This window comes from Lygodium microphyllum, chromosome 13 (assembly GCF_053477565.2).
Source record: "Lygodium microphyllum isolate KBCC chromosome 13, Lygodium_microphyllum_v1.1.10, whole genome shotgun sequence".
NCBI classification, from domain to species: domain Eukaryota; kingdom Viridiplantae; phylum Streptophyta; class Polypodiopsida; order Schizaeales; family Lygodiaceae; genus Lygodium; species Lygodium microphyllum.
The window spans coordinates 45,509,890-45,537,368 of record NC_141147.1 but is presented as its reverse complement, the minus strand read 5'-3'; the positions used below and the strand labels follow the sequence as shown (position 1 = coordinate 45,537,368).

The 27,479-nt window shown below is 43.0% G+C and overlaps 1 protein-coding gene across 1 annotated transcript in view; it reads left to right on the top strand.

Moving 5' to 3' along the window:
- LOC148026581 (uncharacterized) overlaps window positions 1–23,830 on the top strand; it is a 57,970-nt gene extending 34,140 nt beyond the window's left edge. Inside the window, exons 2-6 of the mRNA XM_087691026.1 lie at window positions 11,840–11,939; window positions 22,075–22,308; window positions 22,450–22,563; window positions 22,805–22,937; window positions 23,010–23,830. Of these exons, the coding sequence (XP_087547152.1) occupies window positions 11,840–11,939; window positions 22,075–22,308; window positions 22,450–22,563; window positions 22,805–22,937; window positions 23,010–23,775 (1,347 nt within the window). The 3' untranslated portion in view covers window positions 23,776–23,830. The remainder of the gene's footprint in view (window positions 1–11,839; window positions 11,940–22,074; window positions 22,309–22,449; window positions 22,564–22,804; window positions 22,938–23,009) is intronic.
- The last annotated feature ends 3,649 nt before the right edge of the window (window positions 23,831–27,479 follow it).

Sequence of the window (27,479 nt, the reverse complement as noted above, 5' to 3'; positions counted from 1 at the left end):
AAAAAAAGGATTTTTTTTTGAGAAGTTTTGATGGGTCCATTGACCCACCAGGTGTCACCGTGACCGTCACGGCCACCGGGGCTGGTCGCGCTCGTTAGCGCTTGCTGCAGTCGCGTCGCCTGACCGTCACGGCCGTCGGCTGATCGCGCTTGTCAGCGCCTGCTGCAGTCGTGTCACCTGACCGTCACACCTCCTGTTCACCGTTTGCACTGGTTGCCGTGCTCGTCATGCAGTCGCCGTCAGCAGTTGCCACGTTACCACGCTTGCTCCTTATTCTGGTCGCTGTCCACTGGCCCCCTCCGTGAGCCCCGCTGCTGCCTGACTGATGCCTGCTATTGCTCGTCAATTGCTGCGTGGACTGGCGACTGCTGCGAGGCTTGATGACTATCGCTCACGTCAAATGCTGCCTGTCGTGACCTGTCTGTTGACTCCTGTCGAGTGCCTCTTGCCAGCTCTGATACCAGTTTGTAGGGCAAGGTTAGGCACGGAGATTGAGGTAGATAGACCTTACGCACAGTGAAAGAGACAGAGAGAGTGTGAGAGAGCAGAGTAGAGAGTGAACACGTTTTTCGGTACAATGACGAGTGTACCACTTTAGGTTTTTAGATAGATATATGTATGAAAGTACAATGTGCTAAGGGTGTGTTCACACCCGTGCACATATAAAAGGCACGATGGCCCTTTATTCCCAGCACAATGACGGTTGGAGTGCAAGAGGGAAAGAGGAAAGAATGGATGCAGGCATTCAGTTTGTTTCAATATGTCTGTACCTTCATCAGCTCAGCTTTCTCATTTGAAGAAAGCTTGGGGGCATCATGAGCTGTAGGACGGTCTACAAGCTTCGCCAAACCATAAGACTCCAAGATGGCACGCATCATTATGCGCCGTATGCATGCAAGCATTTAGTTTGTTCCAATATGTCAGTACCTTCATCAACTCAGCTTTCTCATTTGAAGAAAGCTTGGAGGCATCATGAGTTGTAGGATGGTCGTTAGCCTTGGTCACAAGCTTTGCCAAATCATAAGACTCCACGGTGGCAAGCATAATTACGCACCATATGCAGTCATTGTCCCCATCAGGCTTTTGATCTAAGGGAAGAGCCGGCAATATGGTGACCTTACGGTCCATAATAGCATGAAACTTTGCGTCAATTTTGGTCGACATTGTAAATTGAATGACTTGCACAAAAACATGGGTAGCCCCCTCTCTCTCCACACGTGGTGCTGGTGCTTGCTAGGGCTTCCTCTGCTTGTCCTCAAAGAGTTTCACTTGTCGGAGGTGATGAGAACTCAAAGCTGCTGTAAAAGGCTGAAAATGTGGCCTTGCCTCCTTTAGAAACAACAAGGACTTGCAAAAAACATTAACTTCACTTCTTCTCCGCACACAACTTGTTCACCGCAGACTTCAAAAGCTGAAAACTCAAACTTTTGTTGCGAAGAATCCTCCCTATCAGGTTTGCCCACAATCAATCAGCCCTTCTATGTTGCTTTGATACCATGTCAAAGTGCAATGAATGCGGAAGCGTATGATGGACAAGACTAAAAGACGATGAACACGAGAGAAAGGGAAAGAGAAAAGAGATGGAAGAATGCATAAATCTGCAGTCAATGAATGTTGAAATGAAGAGCGTAGATGAACAAGGACTGTTGGTGTATCTCCTCAAGCCAGTTCACTCCCACCAACGTACAATGACGAACTGAAGAGGGCAGGCTGATTTGGCCTATAAATAGCCAGCAAAAGAGAGGGCAAATAAGGCAGGTCAGCCAGCCAAATCTGGCTGATTGTTGCCAGATTTGGCTGACCTGCCAAATCTGGCAAAATACTGTGAGAGTGCGCAGCGAAAGAAGAACACGAACACAGAGGAGAGAAGAGAGGAAGCAGAGAATGAAGGAAGAAAGTCTGCACTGACTGAGATGAATGCTGAATACACTGGAATGGACAGAACATTCCCTGCACGCAGCCCGGAGCGTCAGTGAGGGAACTAGGATAGACTGGAAGCAGAGGCAGCACCAATGCCGGAGACGGAGACGGAGGGAGCAGTGCTGTACCTGCAGAGCATGAATGCTGGACTGACTGGGGGGGCTGCTATAAATAGCCCCCCAGCCAGCAAACTGGCCGACCAGCTAAACTGGCCGACCTAGCCAGATCTGGCCGACTATGGCCAGATCTGGTCCGACTGACCAGAACTGGTCCGACTGCCCAAAATAATGGGCAGTCAGCCCAGAAACAGCCCAGATTGGGCTGTAAAATGCCCAAGGCTGAATGCTGACTAACGCAGCCTAAAAACACACTGACAGAGCTCCTCTGTCTCCTGTCAGACTCTGACAGGAGCTCACAACCAGGAGATGACAGACTGAGACTGAATAAGAGCAGGCTAACACCCCCTCTCAACTCCTGGGAGAGTCTGAAGACCCAAGAACCGCATGTGATGAAGCAAAGAAGCCTGAGGCAACGGCTTCGTCAAGAGATCAGTTGCATTGGCCGCCGTAGGACAATAGACCACCACCAGCTCCGAATCCACGATCCGCTCTCGAACATAGTGATACTGAACCTCAATGTGCTTCGTACGAGCATGAAACACCGGGTTCTTGGCCAGAGCAAGAGCACTCTGGTTATCCACGCACAGCTCCGTAGGTCCGGTCTGGGAAAAGCCAATCTCCGCGAGTAAGCGACGGAGCCAAACGGCCTCCATAGCGGTCGAACATAGGGCCCGATACTCAGCCTCTGTAGAAGAAAGTGCCACAGTAGGCTGCTTCTTGCTGCTCCAAGAGACAGCACCAGATCCAAGGGTGAAAGCATAACTTGTAGTGGATCGTCGCGAATCCACATCACCTGCCCAATCAGAGTCACTCCATCCAAAAAGGGTAATCCCATCTCCATACATGATCCCAAAGGATCGAGTCCCCTGCAAATAGCGAAGAACCCGCAAGGCCGCCTGCCAGTGATCCTGGGTAGGAGTCTGCATAAAGGAAGACAATAAAGCCACCACAAAGGAGATATCCGGCCGAGTGTGAAGCAGCCAGATAAGAGAGCCGACAAGGCACCTGTAACGGGTGGGATCGGTAAGAGGAACTCCAGCTGTCAAAAGCTTGGACTCAGGGTCCATAGAGCATGAGATAGGCCGACAATCAGCCATATCAAACTCCGAAAGAAGCTCGGAGATATACCTGTGCTGCGAGATAAAAATGCCCTGTGCCATCTGATAGATCTCCAGACCTAGAAAGAAGTGAAGGATCCCTAGATCCGTCATGTCAAACTCCTGCTGTAGAATGGACCGTGTATGCTCCACCTGCTGAGTGTCGCTCCCTGTAATGATAAGATCATCCACATACAAGATGAGGAACAACGAAAGAGAATCCACAACCTGTAAGTAGAGGTTGGGATCATAAGCGGAGCGCGCAAAACCACTCTGTAGAAAGAAGCGGTCAACCCGCTGGTACCAAGCACGAGGAGCCTGCTTTAGGCCATAAAGAGCCTTCCGCAGCCTGTAGACATGATCCTCCTTCCCCTGCACAAGAAAACCAGGAGGCTGTGAAACATAAATCTCCTCCTCAAGAACGCCATTCAGAAAAGCAGACTTGACGTCCATCTGATAGACAGGCCAACGGTGATGAGTAGCAAGAGCCAAAAGCACTCGGATGGTGGACATCCTAGCTGTAGGAGCAAAAGTCTCAAAGTAATCCAACCCTGCACGCTGGGCAAAACCCTTGGCAACAAGCCTAGCTTTATGCTTGTCCAAGGAGCCATCTGCAAGATATTTGGTCTTAAAGACCCATTTCACACCAATCACCTTCCGTTTCGCGGGACGCGGTACAAGCTCCCACGTATGGTTTCGCTCGATGGAGTCGAGCTCGGCCTGCATAGCTTGTCTCCAAATATCCTGTGCAAGAGCCTCCTCCACAGTGGAAGGCTCGGAATCCTGAAGAATCTGTGACATAAGAGCATAGTTCACACATAGTGAACTGTCCCGTTGGGCCTGTAAACGTGCTGATCGACGTGGACCTGAAGAAGAAGCAGGAAAGTGAGTAACACCTGAATCCTGCATGAGCCGGCGATACCATAAAGGAATCCTGAGAGACTCCTTTTGTGAGGGAGACTGGGGGGTCTCCGGAACCTATAAAGCACCCAAATCGGAGAGGGACTCTCCCTCACCGAGTGAAGGTAAATCCTCCGCATCTGAAGAAGGCTGTATATCTCGAGAAGATCCCGAAGTGGCGGTAGAAGAGCTCGTAGAAGACGAAGGCACATCCACCAAAGGGGAAAGGGAAGCCGAAGGAGGAGGTATAGGGGGGTGCTAAGGGTGATCCTGGAAGGAAGTGAAGGGAGAGAAGGTGGAGGGGGGTCCGTCGATGATGAAGAAACATCTGTAATAGAACCATCAATCGGATCCTCAGAGGCCGAAGCCTCATCAAAGATCACATCCCTGCTCACCTCAACCTGCCGAGTCGTCGGGTCGTAGAGCCGATATCCCTTCGTGGTCGTACTATAACCAACGAAGATAAGCTTTCTCGACTTAGAGTCGAACTTCGTCTTCCTCTTCTTCTTGTCCACATGGACAAAAGCATCGCACCCAAAGATGCGAAAGTGGGACACGGAAGGCTTCTTTCCAAAGAAAGCCTCATATGGAGTCATGTTCTGTAACGCCGAAGTCGGAGAGCGGTTGCGTATATGCACCGCTGTAGCCACCGCCTCACCCCAAAGGAAATGAGGAAGACTCCTATGCTCCAGCATAGATCGGGCCATCTCAATCATGGTCCGATTCGCACGCTCCACCACACCATTCTCTGATGGTGTGTTTGGATGGGAATACTCCACCCGAATACCATGATCCGTGCAAAACTGAGAGAAAAGGTGAGAAGTGAACTCTCCACCGTGATCAGCTCGAACACCACGAACCTTGGAAGTTGTTTGGGTCTCCACAAACACCTGCCACTCACAGAAACGGGAGTACGCCTCGCTCTTATACTCCAAGAAATAAGGCCACACATAACGACTAAAGTCGTCCACAATCAGCATCAAATACTTGGCCTTCCCAAGGGAGGCCGTGCCCATAGGTCCGCAAAGGTCGGTATGAACCAACTCAAGCGGAGAAGTAGCCCTCCTAGAAGCAACCTGCGGGTGAGGCTGCCAGTGCTGCTTGCCCCTCAAGCAGCTAGGGCACAAAGTGTGAAGAGGAGGGAAATCAGGAAGTTCCTCCACCATCTTCCTCCTAGAACCCTGGTGGAGAGAATCGAGGTTCAAATGACCATACCGAGCATGCCAGAGCAGCCCAAGCTCATGGGAAGTCCGCGCAGCCAAGGCTGTGAGCGTATAAAGCCCACCCTCCTGTGTACCTGTCCAAAGAGCATCACCTGTAGAAGCATCCTCCACTGTGATTGCATCCTGAGTAAAAATGACTCGGGTACCTAACTGAGTAAGACCATGCACAGATAATAGGTTAAAACCCAAATCAGGCACATAGAGAACTTTGGCGGAGGAAGACCGTCTGTCAGAAAACATAGGTAAAGTCCCCACTCCATGAACAGGAACTGTAGAATTGTCACCAATGGTGACTGTACCCCCTCTGGAACGAAGATCTTGAAGCCAATCCTGACGGAAGGTCATATGTGAAGATGCTCCACTGTCGACGAGCCAAGGCTTCTCCTGTGTGGTAGAAGCTAGGGCAGTGTCTTCCTCAACAAAGAGATGCACAAACGCAGATTCTGTTGTGGCTGGGGCCGCCTTCGAGTCCTTCTCCTTAGGCTTCAAATGGGGATACTTCTGCCAACACTTCTCCTCGGGATGAGTGCCCTTCCCACAATGGGGACACTTGGGCTTCTTCTCCTTCGCATCCTTCTTATCTTCCTCCTCCTTGTCCTTGGACTTCTCCTTCTTTTGTTTCTTCTTCTTGCCACCACCTGTGGTAGCCGTAAATGCCTTGGTGGAGCCACTGGCTTCCACCTCTTTGAGTCGCTCGTCATGCTCCAAGACAAGCGGGGAAAGCTCCTCCCATAGGAGAGTCTCACGGGTTCTCGTAGTGATGAGGCTGGTGTAGAAGACATCATAACGGGGTGATGGCAGCTAAGTCAACAGAATCATCGCCATATCCTCAGACGATATCAGACGACCAAGAGAGGCTAGCTCGCCTCGCATATCCTCCATCTTCGTGATGTGCTCCTTCATGGAAGAAGAACCATCAAGACTGAGCATCCGCAACTTCTTCTCCAGGGAAATCTTGTGGGCAAATGTCTTGAGCTGATACAAAGATGCAAGCTTTGTCCATACTTCCGCCGCGGTCTTTAACCTGTGAACATGTACAAGAACAGAATCATGGAGATTCATAAAAAGAAAGGAACAGGCTCGAGAGTTGAGCCTATCCCATAAGGCTGCACGGTCCATAGAGGTGCCATCGGACGAATCCACGGGGGGTCGGTCGATGGGCGAAGAAACAAGCTCCCATAGATCAAAGGTATCAAGGATGCAAGCCACCTTGCATGACCATAGGGAGTAGTTGGAACCATCCAACTTATCTTCCTTCGGAAAGGAAGGGAGAATCGGCACCTGTATAGAGGGAATCAAGGAAGGCATCCGCACAGTTGATGCAGTCTTCACTGAAGAAACCTTCGCATTAGATGGAACCCTCTGAGATGCATGGACTGAAGAAGGACGAGTGCGAGGAGGGTCTTCCCGATGTCGAACTTCACGATAGTCCCGCCTCCGCTCAGAGGAATGATGAGAAAGAAGCTCATCCTCTGAGTCTTCAAAGCCTGAAAACTGGTAAGACATCTTCCAATCTGCAAAATACCAAAGAAAGTTGTGCCGCTGACGAAATAGGACCAGCAATGTGGTCACCAACCACCAAGACGCAGGCAGAGAGTGCCTACAAACACCTGGATCTGCAAAACGCAAATAGATCTGATGTCGAACACCAGAATCGAGACCACCAGCACCGGGAACAAGCCCAGACAGAGGTCGCCTGCAGGATAGGAGCAGCCGGGGTAGAAGCGACCTGCAAAACAGCAAAACGCAGGCTGTAGGAAGATCGCCCTGCAGCAGAAGAGGTCGCCTGGCAGCAAACGCAGGCTGTACAGCCTTCTGATGCAGTCGCCTGGCTGGGATGGACCTGTGGGCAGCCGCTTGAAGGAATCGCCTGGCTGTTGTGGAACTGTGGGCAGCAACAGTAAGGTATTTCTCTCGTCCTCCGTGCTCTCAATCAGGCGATGATACCATGTGAGAGTGCGCAGCGAAAGAAGAACACGAACACAGAGGAGAGGAGAGAGGAAGCAGAGAATGAAGGAAGAAAGTCTGCACTGACTGAGATGAATGCTGAATACACTGGAATGGACAGAACAGTCCCTGCACGCAGCCCGGAGCGTCGGTGAGGGAACCAGGACAGACTGGAAGCAGAGGCAGCACCAATGCCGGAGACGGAGACGGAGGGAGCAGTGCTGTACCTGCAGAGCATGAATGCTGGACTGACTGGGGGGGCTGCTATAAATAGCCCCCCAGCCAGCAAACTGGCCGACCAGCTAAACTGGCCGATCTGGCCGACTATGGCCAGATCTGGTCCGACTGACCAGAACTGGTCCGACTGACCAGAACTGGTCCGACTGCCCAAAATAATGGGCAGTCAGCCCAGAAACAGCCCAGATTGGGCTGTAAAATGCCCAAGGCTGAATGCTGACTAAAGCAGCCTAAAAACACACTGACAGAGCTCCTCTGTCTCCTGTCAGACTCTGACAGGAGCTCACAACCAGGAGATGACAGACTGAGACTGAATAAGAGCAGGCTAACAAATACCACTATAAATGGCCGATTGAATAGCTGTACAAACTGTGATAAAACCAAGATGCCTGCGTGGCATTGTCTTGCCCATGAAACCTGCCCGAATACTGGCAACTGTTGGAGATAATGCCAAATTGACATGAAAAATGCCTAATGCCCTCCAAGAGTACTAACTACAACAATAGTAGCTTGAGAAATGCTAGTCCAGGGGATGACTAAACTCTAACAAGTGGCACGTATACTAGGAGCAACAAATGGGCCAGCAATAGGAGGCATAGCCCCACTTAATTGTCCAGGGGGAGTGGAGACTATCGCACTCCCTATTATGGTTTCTTGGTTCAGAGACCTTGGCCCTAAATATGACACACCTCGTCTACATGGTTTGATCTTTGGTAGTGTGTGAAGAATCTATTCTTTTTAGGGAGTTGCTACCTAATGGGTTTGGTTACTTTGGTATCTTTGGTTGTGTCCAAGGAAGTAGTGTCCATTCCCAGCTTGAGTGTTCTTGTCACCTCCAAGGTTCCCCTTCGTAGATGTGGATATTAGAGCCCCCTTTGAATAGGAAAATGGGGTCTTCTTATGGACTTGGTTATGTTGCCTTGTGTAATGCAAGAACTAGCATTCGACTCATAGAAGGTCAGCAATTAGGCCAATGAAATGATGTGATGTATAACGTGAAAGTATTTAGAAGGCAGCTTATTTAAAAAAATTGTAATCTAATCGTTGTTTGACTTTGGTGAGCCAATAGTGGTGAACTCAGTAAGTAATTGCCTATATTTGGCCAATTTGACTTTCAAATCATCCCCTTAATAGAAAACTCTTGCAGTGCATAATCGAGATTGATGTGTCGGGTTCGATCTCGCACTACATAGTGGTTAAGGAGATGACTCCAATGGTTGGATGCTAGGGGAAAGTGATGTAACTGGGAATGGAAATAAGGAAGTAACCCTTGCATTAACTTGAGATTTGTTGTAGCATTGTGAGCTCTCCATTAATGAATGTGGTTAGGGTGGGTCAGTCAAGGGGTCCAACATAGGCTCTAAACCAATGACTAGGTTCCAAAGATCATGAGATTTAAGCTCTTATTGAATTAGGTGAAAGCCAATCAATCTTGGACATTGGACACCCAATTGGCCCCAAAATTGGCGTCCCTTTCGGTATTTCTTTATCTTTAATTGCAATTGAATTCGAATACAATGGGATTTCTTCAATCCCCTTTGCAATCCAAAAGCCCCGTGTTGTCAATTATGACCAGCAAGTCTTCAAATTGATTTGCCCCTTGATTTACTTGGGCAATTAGCATTCATAGACTCCTTGGGAAATGAAAATTGCCCCAAATTTGAATATTGGTTGGTCCCTCACTTAAATCTTGCCGAGAATTAATTCTCAGCCTTGAAAATTTAAGTCTTGAGGCTTCAATCTCTTAGCACGCTTCCTGAGGTTGTTGTCAAACCCTAATTTTTGCTGTAAATTAGGGTTTATACCAGAGAAAAATATAATTTCTCAATCTCCAGGGATTAGAATGGTAAGATCTTTGGAGTAAGGCTGAGAAATAGTTGAAGAATGAGAGAAAATGCTAAATAGAGCAAAAATTCAGATTTCCATTGCAAGAAAATTGAAAAAATCAATTGCTACCTTGTCTAGATAGCCATGAAAGTTGTCTCCATTGATGGAACACACTGACTATGATATTCATTTGGATGAAATAGCTCTCAAACTACTGTTATCTATTTTTGTAGTCTCTTGAGGGTATGTCACCAACTCCTAGAGGGTCTCTTGCTAGTTGGAAATGGTTTGCCAATTGTTGTAGCATCTATGGCAGCCTTCTCTCTGTCTCTGTCAGGTTGCACAAGGATGGAATGACTCTCTCTCTCTCTCCCCCCCAGCCAATTTTTGGCACTAGATACCACCTAGAATCCATGCAATGTTATTTTAGACAACTTTTGCCTTTGACATCCATTGATTTCCTTGGGTCCTTGGCTCGTAAATATGAAATAATCTTCGTTGCACATCACATGTGCAACACATACTTAAATATTTGATTAAAAATCAATCCAAATGTTAAGTAGAGCAACAAAATTTCACGTCCTTGTGACATTAGGTTGGACCAATTGGTAACATTTGACTTGTTAAAATGAGTCTTATCTGTAAAGGCATTCTTGGCCATAACAACAAGAGTGATAATGTTAAATAAGGAATAGGGCAGGCAAAGTGGGGGAGTGCACTTGGGAATTTACCCTAGAGTGCCTACCATGCATGCGAGATGTGTGCAAAGTGGATTCAAAAGTGGGTATGGGCTGATTGCACATGGGCATGGTAGTTGCATGTATAGCTCAAGGGGGAGGGATAGGGGCTTGATAGGCGGAGGGTGGAAATCCTTGCATGGGAGTGACCATGGAGTGAGTGACGACGAACCATAAGTAGAGGATGGATATTCTTGTGCCAGAGAGGTTGATGGATTGGGGGGGGGGGGGGGGGGTTTAGCATCCATCATAGAATAGTGTTAAATGGTGGCATTCTTGCTAATGATGTACCTGGGTTTGGAGTGGCATTCACTTGTGGAAGCTAACATGTGGTGTAGAAGAAGAAAGAAAATCTATGTTTGACTAGAAGATGGAGGGATGGGAGGAGTTTGAGAAAAAATGAATATGAAAACCATGCTCAAATGAAAGAGAAATGTTGAATTATAGATATACTTCAGAAGTCTGCCTTCAAGAGCCTTCTCGGTTTACATTTATATACTCAAACCTGTAATTATCCGGGTCCTACATCCATGGCTGGCGCTTTGCTGTCAACATCCTTCTCTTGTCCCTTTGAAACTCCACCAGCTCTAGAGTGGCTGGAATAGGTTGTAACAGCCCCCAAACAGCCTTGTCTCAGCTTATATGGGTAATTTTGACAAGTGGCAGCCTTGTTATTGTAAATTTTCGGCCAATTAATTAACTTTCAGAATTAATAATCTTGGAAATTAATTTCAGTTCTCATCCTTGCTCAAAAAATTAAATGTGCCTATCCTCAATTAAATTGGCTAGGTCATTTTGGCTCCCAAGTGGCCTTGTGCGTTAATTGACCCCTAAATTGGCATTAATTAATAGTTCCCAGTGTCACTACTACACTTATTGGCAAATTAAATGTCCTAGGCCAATTTCCAAAACTAACACAAGACACCACCTAGTATTGATTAGTATAATGTATTACAACTTTTGCCTTTGACACCCATTGACATCTTGGGGTCCTTGGCACATCATTGTGACTTAATTGACTTTCACATCACATGTGCACCTTGCATTTCATTAATGCCTAAGGCAAAATGCCAAGCATAGCATTAAAATGCCATGTCCTTGTGAGATAGGTCACAGGTTAGGAGCCAAAATGGCAAGCACAACATTAAAATATCACGTCCTCATGATTAGGTGGAAGTATTGGGTGGGCCCTTTGCCCTCAAATTGAGGCTTATCTTGCCTTAGCCTACACGGGAAGTATTAAAGCAATTAAGAGTCCTTCAGGCATCAGAAAAATTTGCAGGCTGCTTGTAAACATCTGAGGCTGTGCAGACTTTACTGCAAGTAAATGGTTCTATCATTTGCAAAGTACACACCTGCAAATTTTGCAAAATGCTAAGAGGCATCTAAGTTTCGACTACCTTTTTTTGTTTGTGACTGGCTGATGTGTTATACATTGTTGGAATTTTCTTTGAAAGGCCTTTCTCCTTTTAGAATTATGTTGTCTCCTTTGAGATTGGGTCATTAGAGCAGCCAAACTTTGCTGGAAGAATACTGATATTTGAAGTGTGAGAGAACCTCTGCACATGGCAATGTTAGCTCCTTAAGAAGACATTTTCCCTTTTTAGATTACTGTACTCTCCTTTCAAATTGTGCTATTAGAGAAGCCAAAGTTTTACTTGAAGAATTTCAGTACTTGAAGTTATTCCGAGAGAACCTGTTTACATGACAATCTTAGAGCATACTTAAATTTTACATTTTGTGTTTATGTAAATTTTGCTATGTATGTCCCCTTTTTCTAGTGGGAAGCAATTTTATGATTGACACTTCTTGTTGTCATGTTGGTTTTGCAGGAGGCAAAGATTCAAGAAGAGAAATTGGAGAAATGGATTGCTTGTGTTTCAGGTTATGAGTCGTTTTGGGCCTTTAGTAAGGCCAAAAAGGGATACAGCGGTATAGTTTTTCTCAATCATAAGCCTTCCGAAAAAACAAAAAAAGGGGTGGAGGGGGATTGAGATTTTCATGTTTCACCAATGCCTATTTTTTGATTAACATGGATTTATAGATGATGATCTTGATTCCAAGGTGGTAATGCTTGATATGGACACCGATAGCAAATAGTGTGGAGTTGCTGTGAGCATTGATGAATGTGTTTGCTAAGTTATTGAAAGATCCAAGTGGATAGTGTGTGTGACGTAATAGTTGATATTAGCGTTGACTGTACATAAATGAGAACACATAATATGAGTTCTTTGTGAAAGAAAATGGTATCCCTTTTTATGTCAGGAAACTAAGCGCTGGATACAACTATGGTACTCCATTTTTGTTGAAGTGGTCAACTTGTTGATGAGATACCTATTGGTGTGGGTAGCTCCCTGTTTGAGGTTTAAGCCTAGACCTCGTCACTTAATAAATCAGAAAAGATTTGTATGCTATGTCTCAAGAGCAGGTTTGTTTCTTGATTCTGATGGAGGAGGATAAGAACATAGGAAAATTGAAATTTGGCTGATATTGGGTGTACATAGAAGTTCTTATTTCAGTTGTCATAAAATTTAACATTTGGTTATCGGACAACTCAGAATGCGATGTTGCAAATGAATGTTGTGAGGACACATGAGGTTTTGCAGAGATAATGCAGAGTGTAAGAACTTCCTACATATGTTGCATATGACATTAGGGCAGTTTAACTAACAAATAATCTCAGAAATGAAAGATGAATGAATGGATGGGAACTGGATGAACAAACGGAGTATATGGAGTTATTTGATACAAGGAATGCTCAAGCGGTGGAGGGCTATACAACAGCCACTATTTCTGGAGGGAGTGGGCTGAGGAATGCAGCATGCTGAAGGAGTGTGTCATATTCTGCTGGATCTTTAATGAGCAATGACATCGAGGCTGTGTAATGCAGTGCAGACTGTAAATGCAGCAGTCCCTGATGTTGGAGCGTGTGCCAAGGATGAAACACAGCAGCAGGATGATGTAACCAACAGCATGGGAAGCCTTCAAAAGACAGCTGTTTGGCCACCTCTAGGAGCTGGAATAACGTTGCTGAGGCTGGAGCAGCAGAAAATGCAGGCTGAAATGGTGATGCCAGCATTAGGACACCTTATTTGAGAGTTACAGTCAGCAGCAAGGTCACGATTACCAGCAATAACAATTGCTTTTGTATCTGGCACGCTGAGATGAAGGCAATGATGGCTGGCAGCAGGGGACTGATGAGGGTTGAATAACAATAGGTAACAATGTGAAGGTGTGCCTGAGCTTGGGCCTCAAGAGAGAGGACACTATCCCCGTCTCTATGGTGGGCAAGATGCAAAGGCACAATGGCGCAACCATAATTCGTGCCTCAAACATTCAATGCTTTGGTGTAGGTAAATCTTGTAGATCTTGGGTGTCAATGTCCAAAATGGTAGAGAGGTAGGTCGAGGCTTGTCACCAAGGTGTGTGAATGCTTGTGAGATGAAGATGACTTCCTCTATATTCGGAGAAGAAGATCCCCTCTAAAGCTCTTGAAATCTCTACCATAGCTTAATCTTTTATAAACAAAAAATTGATAAAAAGGGGAAAGGCAAGAGAGAGTGTATGACATCAACATGGGTTACAATCTTGACAAGCATGTTTAATACTTTACAGTATAATTGTTGTAGAAAATAATTTGTTTATAATGATTCTCACACTAATTGTTTGTTAAAATTGGTTGATATACAGAGACATACAAGGATACGTCTGTGATGTTGGGCTGAGTAGGAGGCAATTCTGGATTATTCACATTTATTTATGGATGTCATCAGATTTATTTTTTTGTAAATGCACAACGAAGGATGCTTTTATTTTAATGATATTACCTACATTATTTGTCAATTATTAATTGTAAGGTGTAATGTCATCAGCATGGGACAACTATTTAGGCATAGCATTATATTATTTATTGATGCAAAAAAGAGTTAAGAATCTTAGTGCCAATAAGCAGGCAAAAAGCTTGCCTTATTTTTGTAAAAAGGGTTATTTTTGGGCACAAGAGTAATCAAATAATTAAATATATGCATGAAGGAAAGCCCTCTCAATGCATGGGGGCTGGGGGAGATTGTACCCAATGTTGGTTTTGTGCATTCTCTCTTGCTTTTTTCTATGTTCATGCTTTCTTGCTTTCTTGTTAATTTTTTATTTATGAAAGGTTAAGTTATGATGTGAGGCTTCAATAAAAATCCCCTTTGAATTTTCTTTGAAGGAGATAGGGAATCCCAAAACTCATGAATCATGGCCTTTGGTGTGAGTGAAGAAGCAATGACCATTGGTAGTGTTGAAGAAGGTATTTGAGGCTACGATTGAAGGCCGGCCAGCTTCTTGATGTGTCCTCTTGAAATTGAGTAGAAGAGGGATTGGAGGGAGGGATAGATAGTCATTGGTTCCACTCATAAAGAGGAGGGGTATCAATGTCATAGCAGCAAAGAAACATGTTTCTTTGAGTTTGAACTTACAATACGTTTAATAAGGTAAGAATTGTTTCTGACAATTAAAAATATGATTTTTTTTTGGGGGGGGGTGTTTGGAAGGGGGGACCCGAAAACATGTTTTTTGTGAGAAAAAATGTCGGGCAATGTTAAACATGCTGATGATGATGAGTAATGACTTGTGAGGACTCAAGATTTTGGATGACAGACTTACTTCTTTGGGATTTTGTTTAGTTATTGGACTTTGTCAATCTAGTATCTATTCTTGTCTTGAGAGTTGATTATTATATGACTTTAGTCTCATTTATGAGTTATTTATGAGTCATTTTGGGTTTTGACATTTTATTAGTTTGTTTTCATTCTGGATTTTGTTAGTTTGTTTTGTTGGAAATGCAATCCATACTTGTTAGAGAAAACTAGCTCACTATCGATGTAGTGACGATGTGTTGAGACTAGGTTTGGATCCTAGGCCAAATGGAGGAAGGTTTCTATAATTGGATAGACCGGAGGTCATCCATCACCTTAAGTTTTTGGGGGCTAGATGGCTAGTCCAATTATGGAAAACTTTTGGTTAAGCGTGCTATGGTGTGAACGTATTACTAGGATGGGTTTCTAACTTGATATTAGAGCCCAGGTTGCTGAGCTTGGTGGCACTAGGACCTCAACCAAGGTGTGGCTTGAGGGGGGGTGTTGGAAATGCAATCTACACTTGCTAGAGAAAACTAGCTCACTATCGGTGCAGCGGTGATATATTGAGACTAGGCTTGAATCCTAGGCGAAATGGAGGAAGATTTCTATAATTGGATAGACTAGAGGTCATTCATCTCCTTAAGGTTTTGGGGGCTAGATGGCTAACCCAATTATGGGAAACTTGTTGTTAAGCATGCAATGGCGTGAACAATACTGGGATGGGTGGTCTCTCGGGAAGGGGAGGTACAAGGGCCTCTGCCCAATTTCTAACTTGTTTTGGAATGAGAATCATGATGTTGCAACTTGACTCAATCCATATTGTACATGGGCTATTTATATGTTTATTTTAATTTTCTTTATGTGGTATGTACGAATCATAATGTTTGAGGTCTGAACCATAGTATAGTTTGTCCAAAGACTAACTTTGATGTAAGTGAATAATGGATCATGGATATGTAATGTATTATTCTCAATTGACTTATGGCATACGTGTTGATAAAAACTTTATTTGTACATGGGTCATACAAGCAATAATCCTTGCTTTCCAAATTGTAGCCAGTAAATATGCATTTTACAGCCTTGTCAATAAGCATCCCACGAAGCTCTTTTGGAATGTGTATAGGCTATGCAACCAAATACCCAAAAGTAGTCAACCTCGGGTTTCTTGCCATGCCAAGGTTCAAATGGGGTGATCGTCTTTACTGCCTAAGTGGGTGCACAATTCAACACATGATTTACAAATTGAAGGCATTTTAACTAAAATTTATGAGGCAGCCCCTTGCTTTTGAGTATACAATGAGCCATCTTCATAAGAGTGCGATTCTTCCTTTCAGCAATACCATTCTATTGAGGAGTCATTCTAATAGTGGCTTGATGCGTAATGTCATGATCAAACAAATATGTATCAAAAGCACGAGACATGTACTCACTCGCTCCCTCTATCCATGCGAAGTGTTTGTACTTTCAAGCTAGTTTCAGCCTCAAGCTTTGTAACAAGATGTTTAAAATGCATAGACACATCAGATTTTGCTTTTAGCCCAAACACCCATGTATACCGAGAGTAGTCATAAATAAATGTAACAAAGTAAAGGTGACTCCAAGTGCATGTGTCCTCATGGGATCATAAACATCAAAGTGAATAAGCTACAATTTCCGGACAGCACGGACTGCACCATCCTTTTTGAAGGCAAATCTGTGCATTGTGTCCAAAAAAAAATTGTTGCATACATGAGGAAGTGGCCTCTCCACTGGAGGCAATGCATCTATCATATGACACCTCTGAAAGATCATCAAACTCCTAAAACTCATATATCGATAGTGGGTATGCCATAGCTTATCATTTTGCATAACGAGCGATAGAGTAGTGACTACCAGAGTATCATAAGATTGTGCATCATAGATATCCAACAAAAACAAACCCTTATAAAGGGTCCCAGATAGCCGGAGTGTATAATCCATCTCCTTGTCCTTGACAATGCATTTGTCATCCTTAAAGATGACCTAAAAGCCATGCTTGTTAAAAGCAAAGATATACAACGAGTTGTTTATAATGCTAGGCACAAACAAGACATCTAGAAGCATGAAGTCAGAACCATCTGCAGCAATAATAGTGATTGTCCCAATTCCAGGAACATCATAATTGCTACTATTCGCACATGTAACACGCTTTCCAGCAAGGGTTGAATGCAAATAGAAAAACAAACAGAAGTGATATGCTTTGAAGATCCATTGTCAAAATATCATGTTTGCTGCATTTCAGTAGCATTAAGTGCTGAATTAGCCATTGAAGAGTCATAATTGCAAGTCAGAAATGCATAGTCCTTCTCCACAAAGTTGGTTGAAGCATCACCATTAGTAGATGTGCTAGTTGATGTCTCTTGGATAGCCAAACGGGAGTCCTTTTCTTCTCTTTGGCTAATGTTTTACAGCATTCATCAATATAGTGACCTGGCTTCTTGCAATAATGTCGACTTTTTTATGTCTTGGATAGCCTTATTTGATGGCTGTTCAACATCACCTTTTTGCTGATTTTTCGCATTTTGCTTGATTTTTCCTTAGCCTTTGAACTTGGAAAACATAGCCACATCTCTTGAATCCAATGCAACATTCTTGCGAGTTTGTTCCTCTTATAACAAGAGGCCTTCCAACTCCACAAATGTAAGGGGTTGCTGTTTCCTCCTCAAAGACAACATCAAAGAGGTGTGGAAACCAAGATACGACTTTGGAGGAGAGTTCAGTGATGTTTACCAATTCAGCATCCTAAATGCTTTCATCCACATTGAGCAGTTGCTTAGGCAAATCTTGTATGTGAGTAAGATGATCTGTCGTGCTATCACCCTCATCTATATTTACATTGTCCAACTCTCTACGGAGATAAGATATTGTGGCCTTGTTACTTACTGCAAATATACGCTTAAGTATATCCCATGCTGATCTTGAGGTCTTACTAGACCGGATATATGGAATGATCGATCTTTTCACTAACAAGGCAATCAAAGAAAGTGTGTGTGTATCTTTTGAGTCCCATCTCCTCTGATCCTCTGTAGGAGGTGTAGCAACACAAGCAGCTTGTCCTTTAGCATTATGTTGAGGTGTTTGAAGTGCAAGACCTCTTGGTTCCTTGACGTGCCATGCCGTTAGTAATGGTAAAAAATCTACAGCCAAATACTTCTTTGCCAAAGTATAGATTGTACTCCTCAGAGTACCAAAAATCCCCTTGAGATTATGTAACAAGTTACCAAACTGTCACAATGTCGAAGTGTGTCCAATTTGACCCAAATTATCACTCAACCAAGAAATAACAGCAATGCACTGTTGTACCACACCTTCCTTGTAATGCGTACCTTCAGAAGTACAAATTACAGCAACTTAATGTTGATTCTTACCAAAATTTATTGAATTTCTTCAATTTTTTTAACTCAACCTAACTGTAACAGCAATTAAATGCTGAACAGCAATTAAATGCTGTTGTACCACTTGTTTGCTTCCTTGGAATGCATGTCGGGAAAAAACCCAAAATTTCTTCCTAAAATTTCAAAGAAATTAAAGAAAATTGTATACTACATCTTGAATTTTTGAAGTAATGTTGCCTTGCTGTGCACACCAACAGTGAATAACAGCTGGAATCTGCCTTGTGATGCGTGTTGGAGCCTCTAGGAAAAAAAGCCTCAAATTTCTTACGCAAATGTTGATGAAATTGTGCAATATCAGTGTTTCCAATTAAGATTTGCACATGGGATTGCAAATCGGGCAAAAGTCCCAAAATTTTTGGTGGGAATGTCAAAGCAATTGTGAAATTTCTTCTAATTGGTTGTCAATTTGAACTCCAGGAGCGAAAATGACAAAAGCCCCAAATTTTGGGCAGCATGAGTTGCAATTTGGAAAGAGAGAACCAAAATGGATGGAAAATTACAAAAATTTCGAAAAAACCCCAAATCTGGTTTTTGCACTTTTTAGGGTTTGTAGAAAATCTCAGGCAAGGCTGAGAATATGGCAAGCAAAGGTGAGAGAATAAGGAGCAGAGCCAAAAACATTAGCAGCTTCTCCAAAACAGTAGCTCCTCGGGCTACGTGTGGGTTGCATACGAGACTGCGTGTAGGGCTGCATGCAGGCTGAAACAGCAGCAGCTCATCCTTATCTTCCTAGGGCAGAGAGTTGGCTGACAGCAATGGGACCTTAGGTGGGGCGGCACTGGTTGACGATGCCTGAATTGAATCCGCATGTAGAACCTTGCTCTGACACCTAATGTTGGAAAATGACAGCCAACTATAGAGGAGAGAAAAGAGAGACAATGAGAGTGTGCTGCAGCAAAAGAGTAGAGTGTACTTGCTGAATTGAAAGGATGAGAATGAAAGGTACAAGATAGGTCTAAGATAGACCTAGCTCTAACTCAACTAGAGATAACAGACTTTAACTCTAAGAGTGGTGACACAGCTTATAACTTTAGTTTTGTTCATACTAAGAACTGAAAAAGAACTAAAGACAAACATTGGGCATTGTCCATAGAATTGGCAAATTCTAACAAAACTCTCTTAAACCGTTCCTTGTTTTAGAGTTTTTTATTTACTAAGCATGTTTTAGGGCTGTTAAGAGGCTAATTAGCACATAATACATGCCCCTCTCACGTCCAAAACATGGCTAGAAAGAAAGGCCAACCGAGTGTTATCCCAATGCGTACCATCCCAAAACAACTAGGGTATTGGACAAAGGGTGCATGGTGGTTGCCTAGTGGCCTACCAAGACTATAGAGGCAATCATTATCTTACCAAGGGAGTCTAAGTAGTCACTCTAGAGAGGCCAGACCATCGGACAAAGGTTGCACATTGGCTACCCAGTGGCCTACGAAGTTGTGCAAAGGTGGATGGAACCACGTTGAACCTTTTTTTCGGGGGGGGGGAGGTGTGATTAGATATAGTTGATTTACTATGCCCATCGAGAAAATGAAAAGGGACAGTTAGATCCAACATATCGTAAAACAAATAAGCTGACCCAGCCACTTGAGGGTGTCAATGATGAAGAAAATAGGTGGAGTAGGGGTGGGGTGTAAGAATCGCCGGTGGAGATAGCTTAGGATCTGCCTATGGGTACTCCATACGATGAGATGCATAGTATGCTACATGCTAAGAATGCTCATGTAGCAAGTGCCACTTGAACAATGCTTGTCGTGGGAAAATTATTTACTTGCCTCAACGCCCTCTACAGAGGATGAAATCATGCAATGCAAAGGAGAAGGTACAATAGGGAAGGAAGGCCGAAACGTGTAGAATAGCATGAAAGGGTAGGAACCCCCCCTCTTAACCCTAGGTGTTAGTGCCGAAGGAGAAAGAGGAGCCTGATGTTGGTCTTCGTGTGGTGCCAACAACCATGACAATGATGATGAAGATGAGGATGAAGAACCCCGATTGGAAGAGCAAGGTAGAAGACACCGCCATGATAACATTAAGAGAGATGTTGCACGATTTGCCTTCGAAGGGGAGGCCTCTATGTTGGTAGAAGAGCAAATTTGCTAGGAAGATGAAATCATGGTGAGGAATGATGCACATCCCATGTCTCTAGCCCAGTAAAAGGACCGGTGCAAACCTGCGAATTAGCTCTATATTGAAATACATAACCATGCAAGAGAGATTAGAATTTGCAAAATAGAGATTTAGCAATGAGATGCTCCAAAGCAAAACAAAATAGAAGTACAACTAAATGAAAGAACAATGCAATGAGGGTGTATGTGTGAGTGAATGCAACGAAAGGCTAACAAAGGAAAAACTAAAGATGGGGCCACCATGGCATACATCCATCAGCGAGTCTCTGCCAATGAAATGCTTGAGGAGGTGGAGAAGTGGTCCTAGACGAAGGTGTAGAGGACAACCTAGGAATGGATGCAAAGAGTGCAATGGGTCGGGAGCTAGTAGACCAATTAGCTAATCCATCAAGAGTACTGAAAGATATAGGTTGTTGAGGCTAGCCGTGTGCCACATGTCCAATAGTTGTGGGGGAAGATGGAGGAGATGGGGTAGCAATGGGAGGTGTAGCCCAGTGGACTGTCTAGTAGGAGTGGAGACAGTTGTAGCGGTTTGCAGTGGTTTCTTAGGAGAAAGACCTTGGGCCTTGGTACAACACTCCTTGTCCACATGGCCTGATCTCTGATAGTGTGTGCAAAACTTATTATCCTTAGGGAATTATTGTTAGATGGGTTTTGTTTCTTTGGTTCAATGGTCAATGAAGAAGAGGATGTAATAGAAACGAGAATGATACAGTGGATCCTGAAGCCTCTATGTCTTGAGGACTGGGCCAAAGGTGAGCTAAGGTGTTGAAGATGCTGAAAACAGCTCCAACAGTGTGTTGTATCCGACATGGATCCCAAGCGCAGAAGACGGTTATCACTCGATACGGAAGGATGAAGTGATGATTCGGAGGCTAATTGGATGCAGTAAACTATCAAGCACAATGGACCTTTGATGTTAGAGGGCTGTGACTGCATGGTGGCCAGTCACAATCAGTCTGCTAGGTGGGGAAGAGGCAGGCAGCAAAAGGCAGCCATCCTAGGAGCTGTCAATGCAGGGCGAGTGCAGAGAACAGGTCGCTAGTGTAAGGAAATGCTGGGTCAAACGTAGAGAAATGCAGAATATATGACACATGGGAAACGCAATCTGATGAAAGCTCCATGAAGAAGAGGGTGTATAGAAATGAAGAGAATACAAAGGAGCCTCAAACCTCAGTGTCTTGAGGACTGGGGCCGATGTGAGCTGAGAGGTGTTGAAGACATTGAGAATAGCTTCGAGAGTGTGCCATACCTGAGATGGATCCCAAAATGCAGTAGTGATAGTCCACTGTGAATGATGATGATGTAGGCAGCAGCAAAGAGAGAGAAACACAGCTCTCTGGGCAGCAGGATGTGGAGGAAAACTTTGGGCAGCAGAAAATGTAGCTCAGGATGTTGGTGATGGTACAGCCGATGGGCTGATGATGGCAGCTTTCCAGGGCAGGGCAACAGCAAAACACAGGAGTCCAGCTCCTGGTGACCCGCACGCATATACATAGGTATGTACATATGTACACACCTTATTGGCCCCTTTACCAGACTGCTTGCCAGATTTCAGGAGGTTGCTGGTTTACATATTTGTAGATTTTTAGATCTTTAAGAGAGATCATGCAGCACTAATATGTGCTCAGAGGAGGTAAAGCCCTTCTCTTGGCTAGGGATTCTTGAAACAAAAAAGGACTGGTCTAAATACACAATATGGGTCTTACAGGGTAAAACATTTAGAAACTATTCATGCAGTTCAGTAATTTCTGTATAATGTTTGAATATGAAAGCAACCCTTTTGATTCCAGAAATATGGTAAAACAAGAGAACGTGTTAATCTTTAGCATTTCATTTCATTACTATTAATTATGTCAAGCCTCTTCTCTACGTCAGGTGAATACACTGAGTTTTCCTTATCATGCAGGGGTAGTTACGTATGTGAAAGAGGCTTTGTCACCTTTGGATGCAAAAGCAGACTGCTTGAGTGACTCTGATGATCCATCCATAGAAGATACACTCAGTGACGGCCGCATAATGGAAACGGATCATGGAAACTTTGTCCTTATTAATGTTTATATTCCAAATGCAGGTCCCGAAGAGCAGGGACGTCCCCGGCTTGATTTCAAGCTGAAGTTTCTTGAGGCATTCAAAAGAAAATGTGAGCAGGCATGGTTAGCTTCTTTTTGCTCTTCAATGCTTGATAGAAGTGTGCTCTACTTGGACTTCTTTACACATGAATAAAGAACGCTTGCCTCTTATTTTTGGTTGGAGTTATTGCTTGTATTGTTATATGTTGCAGGTGATGCACTTGTCAGCTCAGGAAGGCATGTTATGATTGTGGGTGATTTTAATATTGCACACAAGGATGAGGATGTACATAGACAATGGCGTGTGAAAGACTTATATTCAACAGGTTTGAAAATTTGTGTGGAGTTTGAATGTAAATATAAAATGGATGTTTTATTTCAGTGCCTAGTAACTAAAGATTCAGAAAATTTTCCTTGGTAGCTTTTGTATTCCTTCAGTATATGAATGACATTTTTGGAACTGTGGCTGTTGTGAAGACCCTACGTAGTGTGTACTGTGTGATGCAGAGTTCCCTTCTTGTTTTAGCAATCCATTTGTCACAGATGTGTGCTTTATTCATGCTGCAGAGGAGACTGCTTTCATGGATGAACTTTTCAAATCATATACAGATCTTTTTCGACACTTCCATCCTGATGTGAATGATGTCTTTTCTTGTTGGGATCAGAAGAAAGAAGCAAGGATCCATAATGAAGGTGTACGGTGAGTGATGCTTGTTCTCAATGCTCTTGCAGGATGTTTCAAGAAGGTTTACTGAAGTACTCTCTCTTGCAGAATAGACTTTGCTGTCTGTGACAAAGGCTTCTTGGACCAAATTGAAAGTGTAGAAATTGTGAAAATGTTTCCCAAAAGCTGGAGTGATCATGCAGCTGTAGTTTGTACCCTGAAGGAGCAGCCTATCTTACTAGCACATCCAAGGCCTGCAATTAGTTCGTACAACATGAAGCAATTCCAAGAAGATCGTAGGCAGAAAACCTTGACTACACTCTTCTCTTCTTCGTTATCAAGAGGTCTAAAAGAGGAGAATGTTAACAGATCATGCAGAGAGACAGCATTGTATAAAGGCAGTCCTTTATCAGCTGTACAGTCAAGCAATATTCCAAACTACAGGAGTTTTAGCTCAACTCTTGGGAGTCAAGGCATTGTTGCAGTTAAGTGTAGCCCTGCAAAAAGTAATGGTAGAGAGGATAAAGATGGAATCATTTGTTCTGATGCAGTTCATACAACCGTATCTTCTGCACCATCAGGAAGTCATGTGGACAAAAATCCAGTAACTGAGAGAAATGATGAAGCATACAATCAGAGTAACAGTCAACAGACTGGTCAGCAAACTACATGCAAAAAGTCAGCGTTGAGTGGCATGGATTTGTTGAATGACCGAAGTGATTCTTCTGGGAAGGGGCTAAAACGTGGGGCAGATACACTCTCTGAAAGTCCCATCTCCAAGGCGAAGCAAAAGGCAGTCTCTAAGTCAGCTGTTTCTGACACTACATCCAAACAGAGAAAACTCATTTCTTATTTTCAGAAGGGTCCAGATTGAATCTCTCATTTATAAATCTTGTATTGTGCACAGGGATTATTTCAGTGTTGGTTCTTATCACTTGCAGACTGAGAATGAAGATGCTTACCACTAAAAGTGAAGGTCTAAATGGCGTTTTTACATGTGGGTATGGAACGTTAACATCAAGCAGAGTCTAAATTGGCCTATGAGGCTATCTATCATGCTATAAAGCATACAGTCATGAATCATGATGAGTAATGAGCAATCCATCACTAGCTCCATTTGGTGGGTATGATAGGGCATAATATTTCATGCATCGAGAAGGGAGCAAAGACTCTCATATCTACTCCACACTGTTGTAGTTCGTCCCATCTCTCCTCTACTCTTCATTGATGTTTGATAGGCCTGTGGTGACCTGCATCCGGGTAGTCTAGGTCTGCTAGCTACTATAATATCCTCTTCATATTGTAAGCCCCCACTTTGGAAGTAGATGCTATGCGAGAATGTGGTATGCTGGTGGGTCTGAAGAAGTTTTGTAAGTTGTGGCTGGGATCTTTGTCTTCTGCATGTGTAGAAGCTCTCTCAAGGGAGCTCCAAAAGGGAAAGTCCAACTCATCTTTGGTCAAGATTGTTTACCATTTAACCAAGTGGGTGAAATTCCTTTTTATATAAGCAATGGTATCTCCCCTAATCTTATAGTATACTCCACATTTATAGATGTAGTGCTGCTCTGACTCGTACCTTTGCATGGCATAGCTTCCATATCTTGTCCTCCTTAGCCAGCCATTCTGCTCTTCTTGACTCATTTTGGAGAGTGTGATGATACTGTGATCTAGCCAATAGTGGTCCTCGTTGCATGTGATATTATACACATCCATGTAACATGTTTGTTCGATAATCTTATCGTATCAGTCCCAATGCAATGAACTTTGTATTGCCACATCTTGGTGGGTAAGTTGCTTGATCCAGTGTTTGTGGTAGATCCTACCTCACATTGCAGATCCTATATTTGTATATGCGTTAATATTTTCCTAATCTGATCTGTGTGTGTCCATTTTGAGCAATTTTGGACTCAATGGGGGTTTTGGGCAGCTCCAAATTCAATTTTGCTTGGTTTTTAATGAAGACCAATTCAATATACTGTCACAAGGGCCATTGGATATCATTAGGGACGCTCTCAGATTGTGTTGGCCTCATGTTCCATTCGTTGAAGAGTGCTAAATAAGGAGGATGAAACAGCATTTGACGGGGAGTAAGCTCTGCAACACAGTATTGCTTTGTTATGGCACAAGAGCTTGATGGTGCCAAATAAAGAGGAAACATGGAGTGATGAGTTGCTTGTGCTAGACAAGAATCAAAATGTTCAAAAATATCTGATTATCCTCGTCATTGGATTGAACACATCTTCTATTGGCTCGAAATATGTGCTTTCGATATGAAACGAGGCTTCCATAAGAGCAAAACCCCCTTCATTGTAAAAACTTATAGATAGTTATGCACCTTGTACTTGATGAAACAATGTTATGTAATGATAAAATATATTGCAAGTATGGTAGGGCAAGATAACACATCATTAAGGACTTTCTTAGACTAGTTGTAAAAGAGACTAAGAAGAAAGAGGCTAGTATGGTTGTTATGAATGCTTGTTATTCTAACTTAAGATATGTAAATATTGTGTGAGATATAGAATGGGCATTTAGTGTATAATGCAATTATAATTGTTCTTCACACAATTCTTGGATGTTTGTTGTAGATTCAAATATGTGGTACTTTTCATAGTGGTGTCTCTAAGCATATTAGTTCCCAACGTAGTGTTTTCACTTAGCTCGAGTCAACCCTTAAGAATAGTACTATCAAATGTACCAAAAACTCCTATCTTGTTGAAGGAGTTGAAACATTGTGTTGATTGCTACTAATTGTGGTACTTTTGTACTTTAAGATGCTTTATATATGCCAACAACAGAAGGATTTGTTGGTAGTATTTACACTCGCCAAGGTTAGCTTTGATTGCCAAATTTATGGGCGACAACTACATAGGTCGAATTTGTGGATGAAAAATGTAAGCACAAGAAGCATCTACCACTAACTCTTGGTGTTGGATACTGGTGCCTCCCATTACATGACCAACAAGAAATGTCTACGTAGTTCTATGTAGCCTTGACAAGAAGCCATCATTGTGATAGTCGTGCAAAATGCCTTGGTGAGGGTCCTAGTACTACTTCATTTGTTATTGCAAATGGTAAAGTCAAAGAGATCTCAAATGTATTCTATTTTCTAGAGACTAAGAGAACTTCATTATCAATTTCTTCCATAATTGATCTTAGCATGATACTCATAAAGACGTGTAGAAATTCATGAAAGTATTGGCAAAGTCATTGACTCATGACAAAGAAGGAACAACTCGTATGAACTAAGTTATGTTATAACCATCACTATAGTGGAAAAAACTAAACTTTGGCATGGAATGTTTGCTTAAATTGGATTTATCAGGTTAAAGAAGATGCACAAGCAAGGTATGGTTGCTTATCTATTTGCAATGTGACTAAAATGGCTTGTATGATGGGTAAGCAACAAAGAAATGCATTTCCAAAAGAAAGCAAGGATAGAGAAAATGCTTCTATAGAGTTGGTATGTATGTTGACTTGTATAGTAAGATACCTGCACAAGCCTTGGGGGGATCTTCTTATTTTATGTTTATCGCTAATGACTATAACAAGATGTGGATGTACTTCCTTTTTGATAAGGCTCAAGATGTTGGTAAGTTTGAAGCATGGTTGGTGGTAGTGAATTCAACTCAAAGAAGTTTGAAGACATTTATAGTAGCAAAGGGATCAAGCAACAATTTACGACACCTTATCCACCTCAACAAAATGGTTTTGTTGAATACTAGAATCACGTCATTGTGGAACTAGCAAGGTCTATGCTTAAGGGCAAGGAATGGTCTAATTAGTTTTGGATTGAAGTTGTTGGTATTGTAGCTTATCTTCTCAAGTATAGCTACACAAAAGTTCTCAAGGAAAACTTGCCTCATGAGGCATATACTACTAAGAAATCATCTGGTTCACATTTTCAAATTTTGGAATATGAATCTTATCCACATGTCCAAAGGATAAGAGTAACAAGATAAAACCAAAAAGAACCAAATGTATTTATATGATTACAATGATGAGCAAAAGGCTTACAAATTGCATGATCAAGAGGCAAAGAAGATCATAGTGAGATGTGATGTGGTGTTCAAAGAGCACCCATACAATGGAAGAAAAAGGAAAGTTATTCTAGTTTATTATAAAGTAATGAAATAGTCCATTATAAACCTATCCTAAAAGATATCCTTTCTCCTTAAGGAGAAGAAAACATTATCTTAGCATGACGAGGAGAAAGTTCACCAACCTACCATCATACTATCAGAAAATTCATTTTCATAATGGGTGAAGCATCTCTAGGTAGATGGTGGACCAAGGATCGCTTAGAGAATAGAGGAGTAAAGAAAGAATCATGCTCATGTAGTCCATGTGGTCTTGATGGGTTGAGATTATAAGAGAAGGAAAGGAGCTAGCTGACTTGAAAGAAGCATATGTAGATCCAACATGGCATACATTTATTGGGGAAAAGGTAGATGGACCAAGGATCTCTTAGAGAATAGAGGAGTAAAGAAAGACTCATGCTCATGTAGTCCATGCGGCCTTGATGGGTTGAGATTATAAGAGAAGGAAATGAGCCAATTGACTTGAAAGAAGCACTTG